The sequence below is a fragment of the Oncorhynchus gorbuscha genome, linkage group LG23 (genome assembly GCF_021184085.1).
Source record: "Oncorhynchus gorbuscha isolate QuinsamMale2020 ecotype Even-year linkage group LG23, OgorEven_v1.0, whole genome shotgun sequence".
Lineage (NCBI taxonomy): Eukaryota > Metazoa > Chordata > Actinopteri > Salmoniformes > Salmonidae > Oncorhynchus > Oncorhynchus gorbuscha.
In genome coordinates this window covers 31,369,632-31,384,631 of record NC_060195.1, presented here as the reverse complement: position 1 = coordinate 31,384,631, position 15,000 = coordinate 31,369,632, and the positions used below count along the sequence as shown (strand labels likewise).

The following is a 15,000-nucleotide window of genomic DNA, read 5'->3' as shown; positions in this document are numbered from 1 at the left end:
TTCCTTCCTTCCTTCCTTCCTTCCTTCATTCCTTCCTTCCTCCCTTCCGTCCTTCCTTCCTTCCTTCCTTCCTTCCTTCATTCCTTCCTTCCTTCCTCCCTTCCGTCCTTCCTTCCTTCCTTCCTTCTCCCTCTTCTGTTCTCTGTACTTGCCCCTCTACTTTTGCCTCTAGTTTCTTTCCTATATTTGTACATAATTAAAAACATATCAAAGCCATCCACAGACAGAGATTATTGGTGCTGACAGCACCAGTGTTTCACTAGCCTGGAAATAGCAGTCAATTGAATTGGCTGGGGAATATTTCATCAGTTTCCTTTCCTCCCTCTCGACAGGTAATTCAATATGTATAGAAGGGGAGAGCGGCATAACTTTGTCAACAAATTGGATTAAGCGACATTAGTGCTGCTATCTAAGAACTGTCAGGGAGAAAGTGATGGATTTAAATTGGAATGTGTGAAATTGAAAGTGTCAGCAAGAGAGTGGAGAGAGTCAGTGTGTGTGGTTGTGTGTGTGTTGCATTTGTACATGTGTGTTAGGACGGAGGATAAATGCAATAAATGAATATTGTACGTGTGAACGTGGTGTTTTTATATAGATACACTACCTTTCAAAAGTTTGGGGCCACTTAGAAATGTCCTTGTTTTTGAAAGAAAATCCCCCAAAAATTATGTTAAAACAACATAAAATTGATCAGAAATACAGTGTAGATATTGTTAATGTTGTAAATGACTATTGTTACTGGAAACAGCTGCTTTTTAATGGAATATCTACATAGGCGTACAGAGGCCCATTATCAGCAACCATCACTCCTGTGTTCCAATGGCACGTTGTGTTAATTAATCCAAGTTTATAATTTTAAAAAGCTAACTGATCATTAGAAAACACTTTTGCAATTATGCTAGCACAGATGAAACCTGTTGTACTGATTAAAGAAGCAATAAAACTGGCCTTTAGACTAGTTGAGTATCTGGAGCATCAGCATTTGTAAGTGACCCCAAACTTTTGAACGGTATTGTGTATATTTTTAACTTGAAGGTGTGACTTATATACCACTCAACCAAGTATGTTTATAACAATACGACGCCTGAACGTCTGATTGATTCAGTTCCACACGGTTGTGTTAATGGAATTCACTCCACAATATAACTGACAAGACCCACTGTACTGACAAGACCCACCGTACTGACAAGACCCACTGTACTGACAAGACCCACTGTACTGACAGGACCCACTGCACTGACAGGACCCACTGTACTGACAGGACCCACTGTACTGACAGGACCCACTGCACTGACAGGACCCACTGTACTGACAGGACCCACTGTACTGACAGGACCCTCTGTACTGACAAGACCCACTGTACTGACAAGACCCACTGCACTGACAGGACCCACTGTACTGACAAGACCCACTGTACTGACAAGACCCTCTGTACTGACAAGACCCACTGTACTGACAAGACCCACTGTACTGACAGGACCCACTGCAATGTTTACCCACTGTACTGACAAGACCCACTGTACTGACAAGACCCACCGTACTGACAGGACCCACTGTACTGACAGGACCCACTGTACTGACAGGACCCACTGCACTGACAGGACCCACTGTACTGACAAGACCCACCGTACTGACAAGACCCACTGTACTGACAAGACCCACTGTACTGACAAGACCCACTGTACTGACAAGAGCCACCGTACTGACAAGAGCCACCGTACTGACAAGACCCACTGTACTGACAAGACCCACCGTACTGACAAGACCCACCGTACTGACAGGACCCACTGTACTGACAAGACCCACTGTACTGACAAGACCCACTGTACTGACAAGACCCACTGTACTGACAGGACCCACTGCAATGTTTACCCACTGTACTGACAGGACCCACTGTACTGACAAGACCCACCGTACTGACAAGACCCACTGTACTGACAAGACCCACTGTACTGACAAGACCCACCGTACTGACAAGACCCACTGTACTGACAAGACCCACCGTACTGACAAGACCCACCGTACTGACAGGACCCACTGTACTGACAAGATCCACTGTACTGACAAGACCCACTGTACTGACAAGACCCACTGTACTGACAAGACCCACCGTACTGACAGGACCCACTGCACTGTTTACCCTCCGTACTGTTTACCCTCTGTACTGTTTACCCTCTGCACTGTTTACCCTCTGCACTGTTTACCCTCTGTACTGTTTATCCTCTGCACTGTTTACCCTCTGCACTGTTTACCCTCTGTACTGTTTACCCTCTGCACTGTTTACCCTCTGTACTGTTTACCCTCTGCACTGTTTACCCTCTGCACTGTTTACCCTCTGTACTGTTTACCCTCTGCACTGTTTACCCTCTGTACTGTTTAACCTCTGCACTGTTTACCCTCTGCACTGTTTACCCTCTGCACTGTTTACCCTCTGTACTGTTTACCCTCTGTACTGTTTACCCTCTGTACTGTTTACCCTATGTACTGTTTACGCTCTGTACTGTTTACCCTCTGCACTGTTTACCCTCTGTACTGTTTACCCTCTGTACTGTTTACCCTCTGTACTGTTTACCCTCTGTACTGTTTACCCTCTGCACTGTTTACCCTCTGTACTGTTTACCCTCTGTACTGTTTACCCTCTGCACTGTTTACCCTCTGTACTGTTTACCCTCTGTACTGTTTACCCTCTGTACTGTTTACCCTCTGTACTGTTTACCCTCTGCACTGTTTACCCTCTGTACTGTTTACGCTCTGTACTGTTTACCCTCTGCACTGTTTACCCTCTGTACTGTTTACCCTCTGTACTGTTTACCCTCTGTACTGTTTACCCTCTGTACTGTTTACCCTATGTACTGTTTACCCTCTGTACTGTTTACCCTCTGTACTGTTTACCCTCTGTACTGTTTACCCTCTGTACTGTTTACCCTCTGTCAAGTTTGTGACAGGATTGAGCAAAAAATGTGGAGGAAAAAACAAGGGCTATTTATTATTTACATTTCAATAATAATGCATAAAGAGACAGAAACAAAGCCATTACAGAGCCTGTCCCAGATATGCATGCAACAATTGGGACCAGGTTTCTTACCAAGCAGTATGCAAATGCTATCTAAATGTTTAATGCAGTACGTAGTCTATGGTGCCGTGCACAATGGCCGAAATGTAAGAAAATAAATGGTTTATGTCTAAATATGTAAAGACACCAAGAATGAGAAACATTCACACAATGTTGCTACATGTTCACACTGTCCAGCTTATGTAATATCCTAACATGAAAGAGTTGAAAGGTCAGTAACTTTTTGACCTAATTAATGTAGGCCCAATAGACACTGTGGTTAATGAGTTGTGTTTATATGCAGGCATTATAATCCCCACCTTGACAGATGGTAGACAGGCGGCAGGTAGCTTAGGGATTAAGAACGTTGAGTTTGTAACCGAATGATTGCTAGTTCGAATCCCTGAGCCAACTAGCCGACTATGTGTAAACTCCCTCTGTGCTCTTGAGCAAGGCACTTAACCCTAATTGCTCCTGGGTCACTGTTGTTAATGGCATACCCTGGTCAGTGACCCCACTCTCTGAGGTTGTCTCAGGGGGAGTCGGGATATGCAAAAAATACATATTCTACACACTTGTACATGTGTTACATATGACAAATATAAGCACCAACCTAATTATTAATAAACAATGCAGTGGGTCCTGTCAGTGCAGTGGGTCCTGTCAGTACAGTGGGTCCTGTCAGAACAGTGGGTCCTGTCAGTGCAGTGGGTCCTGTCAGAACAGTGGGTCCTGTCAGTGCAGTGGGTCCTGTCAGTGCAGTGGGTCCTGTCAGTACAGTGGGTCCTGTCAGAACAGTGGGTCCTGTCAGTGCAGTGGGTCCTGTCAGTACAGTGGGTCCTGTCAGTGCAGTGGGTCCTGTGGTCCTTCCGTAGCTCAGTTGGTAGAGCATGGCGCTTGTAACGCCAGGGTAGTGGGTTTGATTCCCGGGACCACCCATACGTAGAATGTATGCACACATGACTGTAAGTCGCTTTGGATAAAAGCGTCTGCTAAATGGCATATATTATTATTATTATTATTAGTACAGTGGGTCCTGTCAGTACAGTGGGTCCAGTCAGTACAGTAGGTCCTGTCAGTGCAATGGGTCCTGTCAATATAGTGGGTCCTGTCAGTACAGTGGGTCCAGTCAGTACAGTGGGTCCTGTCAGTACAGTGGGTCCAGTCAGTACAGTGGGTCCTGTCAGTACAGTGGGTCCGGTCAGTACAGTGGGTCCTGTCAGTGCAGTGGGTCCTGTCAGTGCAGTGGGTCCTGTCAGTACAGTGGGTCCAGTCAGTACAGTGGGTCCTGTCAGTACAGTGGGTCCTGTCAGTACAGTGGGTCCTGTCAGTACAGTGGATCCTGTCAGTGCAGTGGGTCCTGTCAGTACAGTGGGTCCTGTCAGTACAGTGGGTCCTGTCAGTACAGTGGGTCCTGTCAGTGCAGTGGGTCCTGTCAGTACAGTGGATCCTGTCAGTGCAGTGGGTCCTGTCAGTACAGTGGGTCCTGTCAGTGCAGTGGGTCCTGTCAGTGCAGTGGGTCCAGTCAGTACAGTGTGTCCTGTCAGTGCAGTGGGTCCTGTCAGTACAGTGGGTCCAGTCAGTACAGTGGGTCCTGTCAGTACAGTGGGTCCTGTCAGTACAGTGGGTCCTGTCAGTACAGTGTGTCCTGTCAGTACAGTGGGTCCTGTCAGTACAGTGGGTCCTGTCAGTACAGTGGGTCCTGTCAGTACAGTGGGTCCTGTCACTGCAGTGGGTCCTGTCAGTACAGTGGGTCCTGTCAGTACAGTGGGTCCTGTCAGTACAGTGGGTCTTGTCAGTACAGTGGGTCCTGTCAGTACAGTGGGTCCTGTCAGTACAGTGGGGCCTGTCAGTACAGTGGGTCCTGTCAGTACAGTGGGTCCTGTCAGTGCAGTGGGTCCTGTCAGTACAGTGGGTCCTGTCAGCACAGTGGGTCCTGTCAGTACAGTGGGTCTTGTCTGTTATATTGTGCAGTGAATTCCATTAACACAACGTGTGGAACTGAATCATACGTTCAGGCGTCTTATTGTTATAACATACTTGGTTGAACGATAAAAAATGCTAAATTAAATTACGCATTGACACGTTCAATGGTGTGTGTGTATGTTTGTGTGTCTGTAACGGTTGTCGTCTGGAGATAGAGGACCAAAGCGCAGCGTGGTTACTGTTCATCTTTTTAATGGAAAACTGAACACTTCAAAAACACAAAACAACAAAGTGACAACCAAAACAATTATATCTGGTGCAGACACACAGTCTGAAAATAACCACCCACAATCCCCAACAGAAAACAGGTTACCTAAATATGGTTCCCAATCAGAGACAATGACTAACACCTGCCTCTGATTGAGAACCATATCAGGCCAAACAAGAAACCCAACCTAGAAACACAAAACATAGAATACCCACCCAACTCACGTCCTGACCAACTAAAGCAAAGAAATAACACAAGAACTAGGGTCAGAGCGTGACAGTGTGAGACACGTGCATCTCTCCAGGCCCTCAGAGGCAAATTCTATTCAAATTTGACTTAAAATGTGATTATTCTTTGGTTTGACAAGAAACCATCTTTCAAATCCATTTGAGGTTTGTTATTTTGCGATTAAAAACAACTTTAATTTGTTCATTACCTGATTACTGTAATCTGTTGTCTGCAGTTGTATTGGGGGCTGTCCTTGAAATGGCTTCTCTCTAATACACAAGGCGAAGAGAACCAGCAGCATCTGTGTGAGTGTGAGTGTGTGTGTATGCGTATGCGTGGGTGTTTACAGGACTTCTTAATGACAACATCTGTTCATCAGAGCTGAATGTCCAATGGTGCCTCACGCGAGTCTTGCCTGCCTCATCTGCCTCTCTGAAGAAAGACTCCGCTACCCATGATTCTCTATGTGTTTTGTAGTGTACGCTGGAGTTCCAGGAGTGTAAGTCAGGGAAGAACATCGCTCTGAAGTGTGGAGGACCTTGTCCATGTCTGCCTGATCTGGAACTGGTCAAACCACACAGCCACAAAACAGAGAAGAGCGGTGAGTCCCTAACCTCAACCCTAAACCTGTCTGTCTGTCTGTCTGTCTGTCTGTCTGTCTGTCTGTCTGTCTGTCTGTCTGTCTGTCTGTCTGTCTGTCTGTCTGTCTGTCTGTCTGTCTGTCTGTCTGTCTGTCTGTCTGTCTGTCTGTCTGTCTGTCTGTCTGTCTGTCTGTCTGTCTGTCTGTCTGTCTGTCTGTCTGTCTGTCTGTCTGTCTGTCTGTCGTGAAACCAGTATTGTAACTGTACTTCAAGTGAAGTCCTCAGCTCATGAGGTATTTCATTAAGGAAAGGATGATCTTTTATAAACACATACAAACATCAACTACATCAACCTGCCCAGACCCACTAATACACAACCCATCTCCATCAACTACATCAACCTTCCCAGACCCAGTAATACACACCCCCATCTCCATCAACTACATCAACCTTCCCAGACCCAGTAATACACACCCCCATCTCCATCAACTACATCAACCTGCCCAGACCCACTAATACACAACCCATCTCCATCAACTACATCAACCTGCCCAGACCCACTAATACACACCCCATCTCCATCAACTACATCAACCTGCCCAGATGCAATAATACACACCCCATCTCCATCAACTACATAAACCTGCCCAGACCCACTACTACACACCCCATCTCCATCAACTACATCAACCTGCCCAGACCCACTAATACACACCCCATCTCCATCAACTACATCAACCTGCCCAGACCCACTACTACACACCCCATCTCCATCAACTACATCAACCTGCCCAGACCCACTACTACACACCCCATCTCCATCAACTACATCAACCTGCCCAGACCCACTAATACACACCCCATCTCCATCAACTACATCAACCTGCCCTGACCCACTACTACACACCCCATCTCCATCAACTACATCAACCTGCCCAGACCCACTACTACACACCCCATCTCCATCAACTACATCAACCTGCCCAGACCCACTACTACACACCCCATCTACATCAACTACATCAACCTGCCCAGACCCACTACTACATACCCCATCTCCATCAACTACATCAACCTGCCCAGACCCACTAATACACACCCCATCTCCATCAATTACATCAACCTGCCCAGACCCACTAATACATACCCCATCTCCATCAACTACATCAACCTGCCCAGACCCACTAATACATACCCCATCTCCATCAACTACATCAACCTGCCCAGACCCACTACTACACACCCCATCTCCATCAACTACATCAACCTGCCCAGACCCACTAATACACAACCCATCTCCATCAACTACATCAACCTGCCCAGACCCACTAATACACACCCCCATTTCAAGTGCCCGTGTCACACTCCGCTACATGGCCCCAAACTGCACCATTTTCCTATCTTTCCATCACCCACGCACTTTCAACATTTATATAATAAAGCATTTGACTTTTCCATTGTATTAACACCAGAGGATTGGTGGATGTCCAGTTTTTAAGTATACATTTTTTAAAGATGATTGAGGAGAAAAATATCGTCCAACCCATCGGGTATGTCACTGCACCCTCATGTCTTGAAATATGTAGCAGTACAACTGGTTCTATTGTGTGTTGGATTGTGTGCATTCTGCATCGTCATTGGTGGATATTTAATTATCTCTGCCCTCTTACATGTGATATAAAAGTGAACACAGATATTCGGAGAAATACGGCCTGACGTTATCTGAAAGAGACCCAATGTGTTCATTATGAATTTATTCATAAGCTGTCTGTTAGTTTCCTCCTCATCAAACATGACCCTGACAAGATCTTTTAATTGGAAAGTGATTGTGTGTGCGTGAGCAGGGTTCATCTGAATATATCACAGAGATGGTGACAATCAAATTAATGCAGTCAGCGTGCAATCATGTCACGGACGGACACATGCACACGCGCACTACCACACACACGTACACACACACAAGCACAACTCTGGAATGTAAAATAAGTCCGCAAAAAAGCTCTTCTAGTTTACATTTCCTCCCCACATACCACCTCTCTCTCTCTCTCTCTCTCTCTCTCTCTTTCCTGTCCTCTGTCTCTGTCTCCCTCTATCTCACTCTCTCTCACTCTCTCTGTCACTCTCTCTCTCTCTCTCTCTCTCTCTCTCTCTCTCTCTCTCTCTCTCTCTCTCTCTCTCTCTCTCTCTCTCTCTGTCTCTCTGTCACTGTCCCTCTTTCCCTCCATCTCTCTCTCTCTCTCTCTCTCTCTCTCTCTCTCTCTCTCTCTCTTCCTCTCTCTCTGTCTCTGTCTCTCTCTCTCTCTCTCCTTCCTGTCTTCTGTCTCTGTCTCTCTCTCTCTCTCTCCCTCTCTCTCTCTCTCTCTCTCTCTCTCTCTCTCTCTCTCTCTCTCTCTCTCTCTCTCTCTCTCTCTCTCTCTCTCTCTCTCTCTCTCTCTCTCTCTCTCTCTCTCTCTCTCTCTCTCTCTCTCTCTCTCTCTCTCTCTCTCTCTCTCTCGCTTTCCTGTCCTCTGTCTCTGTCTCTGTCTCTGTCTCTGTCTCTGTCTCTGTCTCTGTCTCTGTCTCTCTCTCTGTCTCTCTCTCTCTCTCTCTCTCTCTCTCTCTCTCTCTCTCTCTCTCTCTCTCTCTCTCTCTCTCTCTCTCTCTCTCTCTCTCTCTCTCTCTCTCTCTCTCTCTCTCTCTCTCTCTCTCTCTCTCTCTCTGTCACTCTCTCTCTCTGTCTCTGTCACTCTGTCCCTATTTTTTTCTCTGGCAGCATCAGCCAGGGGAGTTAGGGAAGTATGGAGGGTGATGGAGTGAGTGAGTGTGTTTTATTGTTTGTCATGAAGATGGGATTTCAGGAGATGGATGGAGGGATTCAGGAAGAGAAAATACAATCTAAAGACAAACAGCAGGGAGAGGCATTCTCCTCCAGATGGAAAAGTGTGCTGAGGGATGGATAGAGTGTGTCTGTCGGGGGAGGGGAAACACAATCCTGGGGGAGGAGCTGCGAGTGGTGGGCTAGGTAGGTCAGTCCTGGGGAGAATACAGTCATGTCTGTCTGTAGTTACTTTGCATGACATGCTTATAACTAAAGTCCATAGAGTAAAGGGGGAGGACGGGAGGATGGGAGGTAAGGAGGGAGGAATATAAATCATCTCCTGCTTGTGATGAGAAGTGCATTCCCTTTCCATCTCTTTATGTATACAGCTATACATGCAGACATGGACATAATTCTGTTTGTGTGTGAGGACTAGATGATTCTTTTTGCGAGGGAGAGTGTTTACACATGTGTAAGCGTATGTTTGTGTTGCATGTTTACTTGTGCGCCTGTATTTGCATCTATAAACCGTGCGTGTGTGTGCGTAATATGTGTAAGTTTTAAGGGGTGCAGTCCTCTCTCCCTCTTCCTCCCTGGCTCCTCCCTGGCTCTGATGCAGCAATGATGAGGCCATGAATATGGATGCCTTCTGACAGGATGTCTTCTATTTTTCATAGATGACAAAACTCTACCCTTCTCTAACTCTCTCCCTCTAACTAACTCTAACTCTCTCTGCCAGGGCCCAATTATGGCAATATTGCTCTAGAATATTAATGTTCTGTTGAAGACCTTCTTTGGTTGGTGATAGAAGTACTAAGTCATCAGCATATAGCAGGTATTTCACCTCTGTCAAATAGTGTGAGTCCTGGGGCTGGAGAATGGTCCAACATGTCTGCTAATTCATTGATATAAATGTTGAAAAGATTTGGACTCAATCTGCAGCCTTGTCTCACACCTCGACGTTGCGAAAATAATTATGTTCTTTGGTTTTTGATTTTTATTGCACACTTGTTTTCTGTGTACATACATTTTATTAAGTCATACACCTTACCACCAAGCCCACTTTGGAAAATTTTGTAGAATAGCCCTTCGTGCCAAATAAATTCAAATGCTTTTTTAAAGTCAATAAAGCAAGCAAAGATTCTGCCCTCTTTTTTTGGTGGACGTGTTTATTAATTAGTGTGTGTAAGGTGTATATATGGTCAGTAGTGAGATGGTGTTTATTAATTAGTGTGTGTAAGGTGTATATATGGTCAGTAGTGAGATGGTGTTTATTAATTAGTGTGTGTAAGGTGTATATATGGTCAGTAGTGAGATGGTGTTTATTAATTCAGTAGTGAGATGGTGTTTATTAATTAGTGTGTGTGAGGTGTATATATGGTCAGTAGTGAGATGGTGTTTATTAATTAGTGTGTGTAAGGTGTATATATGGTCAGTAGTGAGATGGTGTTTATTAATTAGTGTGTGTAAGGTGTATATATGGTCAGTAGTGTGATGGTGTTTATTAATTAGTGTGTGTAAGGTGTATACAGTGCCTTGAGAAAGTATTCGGCCCCCTTGAACTTTGCGACCTTTTGCCACATTTCAGGCTTCAAACATAAAGATATAAAACTGTATTTTTTGTGAAGAATCAACAACAAGTGGGACACAATCATGAAGTGGAACGACATTTATTGGATATTTCAAACTTTTTTAACAAATCAAAAACTGAATAATTGGGCGTGCAAAATGATTCAGCCCCCTTAAGTTAATACTTTGTAGCACCACCTTTTGCTGTGATTACAGCTGTAAGTCGCTTGGGGTATGTCTCTATCAGTTTTGCACATCGAGAGACTGAAATTTTTTCCCATTCCTCCTTGCAAAACAGCTCGAACTCAGTGAGGTTGGATGGAGAGCATTTGTGAACAGCAGTTTTCAGTTCTTTCCACAGATTCTCGATTGGATTCAGGTCTGGACTTTGACCATTCTAACACCTGGATATGTTTATTTTTGAACCATTCCATTGTAGATTTTGCTTTATGTTTTGGATCATTGTCTTGTTGGAAGACAAATCTCCGTCCCAGTCTCAGGTCTTTTGCAGACTCCATCAGGTTTTCTTCCAGAATGGTCCTGTATTTGGCTCCATTCATCTTCCCATCAATTTTAACCATCTTCCCTGTCCCTGCTGAAGAAAAGCAGGCCCAAACAAATGATGCTGCCACCACCATGTTTGACAGTGGGGATGGTGTGTTCAACACTTTTTATGGATATCTTTAAGAAATGGCTTTCTTCTTGCCACTCTTCCATAAAGGCCAGATTTGTGCAATATACGACTGATTGTTGTCCTATGGACAGAGTCTCCCACCTCAGCTGTAGATCTCTGCAGTTCATCCAGAGTGATCATGGGCCTCTTGGCTGCATCTCTGATCAGTCTTCTCCTTGTATGAGCTGAAAGTTTAGAGGGACGGCCAGGTCTTGATAGATTTGCAGTGGTCTGATACTCCTTCCATTTCAATATTATCGCTTGCACAGTGCTCCTTGGGATGTTTAAAGCTTGGGAAATCTTTTTGTATCCAAATCCGGCTTTAAACTTCTTCACAACAGTATCTCGGACCTGCCTGGTGTGTTCCTTGTTCTTCATGATGCTCTCTGCGCTTTTAACGGACCTCTGAGACTATCACAGTGCAGGTGCATTTATACGGAGACTTGATTACACACAATATTGGATCATTCAGAGATCCTCACTGAACTTCTGGAGAGAGTTTGCTGCACTGAAAGTAAAGGGGCTGAATAATTCTGCTCCCCCAATTTTTCAGTTTTTGATTTGTTAAAAAAGTTTGAAATATCCAATAAATGTCGTTCCACTTCATGATTGGGTCCCACTTGTTGTTGATTCTTCACAAAAAATAGTTTTATATCTTTATGTTTGAAGCCTGAAATGTGGCAAAAGGTCGCAAAGAACGAACTGCAAATATCGCTGAAGTTGGAGACTTTTATCTCCCTCACCAACTTCAAACATGAGCTATCTGAGCAGCTAACCGATCGCTGCAGCTGTACATAGTCTATTGGTAAATAGCCCACCCATTTTCACCTACCTCATCCCCATACTGTTTTTATTTATTTACTTTACTGCTATTTTGCACACCAATATCTCTACCTGTACATGACCATCTGATCATTTATCACTCCAGTGTTAATCTGCAAAATTGTAATTATTCGCCTACCTCCTCATGCCTTTTGCACACATTGTATATAGACTCCACCATTTTTTCTACTGTGTCATTGACTTGTTAATTGTTTACTCCATGTGTAACTCTGTGTTGTCTGCTCACACTGCTATGCTTTATCTTGGCCAGGTCACAGTTGCAAATGAGAACTTGTTCTCAACTAGCCTACCTGGTTAAATAAAGGTGAAATAAAAAAATATATAAAAAAGTTCAAGGGGGCTGAATACTTTCGCAAGGCACTGTATATACATCTCTCTCTCTCTCTCTCTCTCTCTCTCTCTCTCTCTCTCTCTCTCTCTCTCTCTCTCTCTCTCTCTGTCTCTCTCTCTCTCTCTCTCTCTCTCTCTCTCTCTCTCTCTCTCTCTCTCTCTCTCTCTCTCTCTCTCTCTCTCTCTCTCTCTCAATCTCTCTCTCTCTCTCTCTCTCTCTCTCTCTCTCTCTCTCTCTCTCTCTCTCTCTCTCTCTCTCTCTCAATTCAATTCAATTCAATTCAATTCAAGGGGCTTTATTGGCATGGGAAACGTGTTAACATTCCCAAAGCAAGTGAGGTAGATAAATAAAAATGAACAGTAAACATTACACATACAGAACTTTCAAAACAATAAAGACATTACAAATGTCATATTATGTATATATACAGTGTTGTAACAATGTACAAATGGTTAAGCATAAATATAACCATAAATATAAGCATAAATATGGGTTGCATTTACAATGGTGTTTGTTCTTCACTGGTTGCCCTTTTCTTGTGGGAACAGGTCACAAATCTTGCTTGCGTGATGGCACACTGTGGAATTTCACCCAATTTGTTTTCAAATTCTTTGTGAATCTGTGTAATCTGAGTGAAATATGTCTCTCTAATATGGTCATGCATTGGGCAGGAGGTTAGGAAGTGCAGCTCAGTTTCCACCTCATTTTGTGGGCAGTGAGCACATAGCCTGTCTTCTCTTGAGAGCCATGTCTGCCTACGGCTGCCTTTCTCAATGGCAAGGATATGCTCACTGAGTCTATACATAGTACATTTACGTTTACATTTAAGTCATTTAGCAGACGCTCTTATCCAGAGCGACTTACAAATTGGGTCAAAGCTTTCCTTAAGTTTGCGTCAGTCACAGTGGTCAGGTATTCTGCCACTGTGTACTCTCTGTTTAGGGCCAAACAGCATTCTAGTTTGCTCTGTTTTTTTGTTAATTCTTTCCAATGTGTCAAGTAATTATCTTTTTGTTTTCTCATGATTTGGTTGGGTCTAATTGTGCTGCTGTCCCGGGGCTCTGTGGGGTTTCTTAGATTTTTGTATTATTCATCAAACCATTTGTCATTGTTGTTCATTTTCTTCTGTTTTCTATTTGAGATTTTTAGATTTGATAGGGAAGCTGAGAGGTCAAATATACTGTTAAGATGTTCTACTGCCAAGTTTACACCTTCACTATTACAGTGGAACGTTTTACCCAGGAAATTGTCTAAAAGGGATTGAATTTGTTGTTGCCTAATTGTTTTTTGGTAGGTTTCCAAACTGCATTCCTTCCATCTACAGCATTTCTTAATGTTACTCAGTTCCTTTGGCTTTGATGCCTCATGATTGAGTATTGCTCTGTTCAAGGAGACTGTGATTTTGCTGCGGTCTGATAGGGGTGTCAGTGGGCTGACTGTGAACGCTCTGAGAGACTCTGGGTTGAGGTCAGTGATAAAGTAGTCTACAGTACTACTGCCAAGAGATGAGCTATAGGTGTACCTACCATAGGAGTCCCCTCGAAGCCTAGCATTGACTATGTACATACCCAGCGTGCGACAGAGCTATAGGTGTACCTACCATAGGAGTCCCCTCGAAGCCTACCATTGACTATGTACATACCCAGCGTGCGACAGAGCTATAGGTGTACCTACCATAGGAGTCCCCTCGAAGCCTACCATTGACTATGTACATACCCAGCGTGCGACAGAGCTGAAGGAGTTGTGACCCGTTTTTGTTGGTTATGTTGTCATAGTTGTGCCTAGGGGGGCATATAGGGGAGGGAATGCTGTCACCTCCAGGTAGGTGTTTGTCCCCCTGTGTGCTGAGGGTGTCAGGTTCTTGTCCGGTTCTGGCATTTAGGTCGCAACAGACTAGTACATGTCCCTGGGCCTGGAAATGATTGACTTCCCCTCCAGGATGGAGAAGCTGTCTTCATTAAAGTGGGGGGGAATATAGTTAGCACACAGGAATACTTTTTTCTCTGTTAATATCATTTCCTTTAGAATTTCTAGCCAAATGTAAATGTCCCTGTTTTGATTAATTGAGTTAGGTCTGCTCTGTACCAAATTAGCATACCCCCTAAGTCCCTTCCCTGTTTCACACATGGTAGTTTGGTGGATGGGACTACCAACTCTCTGTAGCCTAGAGGGCAACCAGTGGGTCCGTCTCCTCTATAGCAGGTTTCTTGCAGGATGACAATGTCTGTATTACCAATTTCTTTGTCCGGGTTCCTGCTCTTTAGGCCAAAGGCAGATGACCTCAGGCCTTGGATATTCCAGGATGATAAAGTGAAGGCTTTGTGTTCCATAAAGTGTCCAATGTTGTTGGTCGTGTGGGGTGTCTATTGATCTGTTGCTCCTCTCTCTCTCTCTGTCTCTCTCTCTCTGTCTCTGTGTCTCTGTCTCTGTGTCTCTGTGTCTCTGTCTCTCTCTCTCTGTCTCTCTCTCTCTGTCTCTGTGTCTCTGTCTCTCTCTGTGTCTCTGTCTCTCTCTGTGTCTCTGTCTCTGTCTCTCTGTCTCTGTGTCTCTGTCTCTGTGTCTCTGTCTCTCTCTCTCTGTCTCTCTCTCTGTCTCTGTGTCTCTGTCTCTCTCTGTGTCTCTGTCTCTCTCTGTGTCTCTGTCTCTCTCTCTCTGTCTCTGTGTCTCTGTCTCTCTCTGTGTCTCTGTCTCTCTCTCTGTCTCTCTGTCTCTCTCTGTCTCTGTGTCTCTGT

General features: G+C 44.5%; 1 protein-coding gene across 5 annotated transcripts in view; it reads left to right on the top strand.

The window, feature by feature from the left end:
- LOC124011107 (testican-1-like) overlaps window positions 1-15,000 on the top strand; it is a 450,156-nt gene that overhangs the window by 377,753 nt on the left and 57,403 nt on the right. For all 5 annotated transcript variants that reach the window (XM_046324141.1, XM_046324139.1, XM_046324138.1 and 2 more), the window contains one exon: window positions 5,952-6,075. In XM_046324141.1, the coding sequence (XP_046180097.1) occupies window positions 5,952-6,075 (124 nt within the window). The remainder of the gene's footprint in view (window positions 1-5,951; window positions 6,076-15,000) is intronic.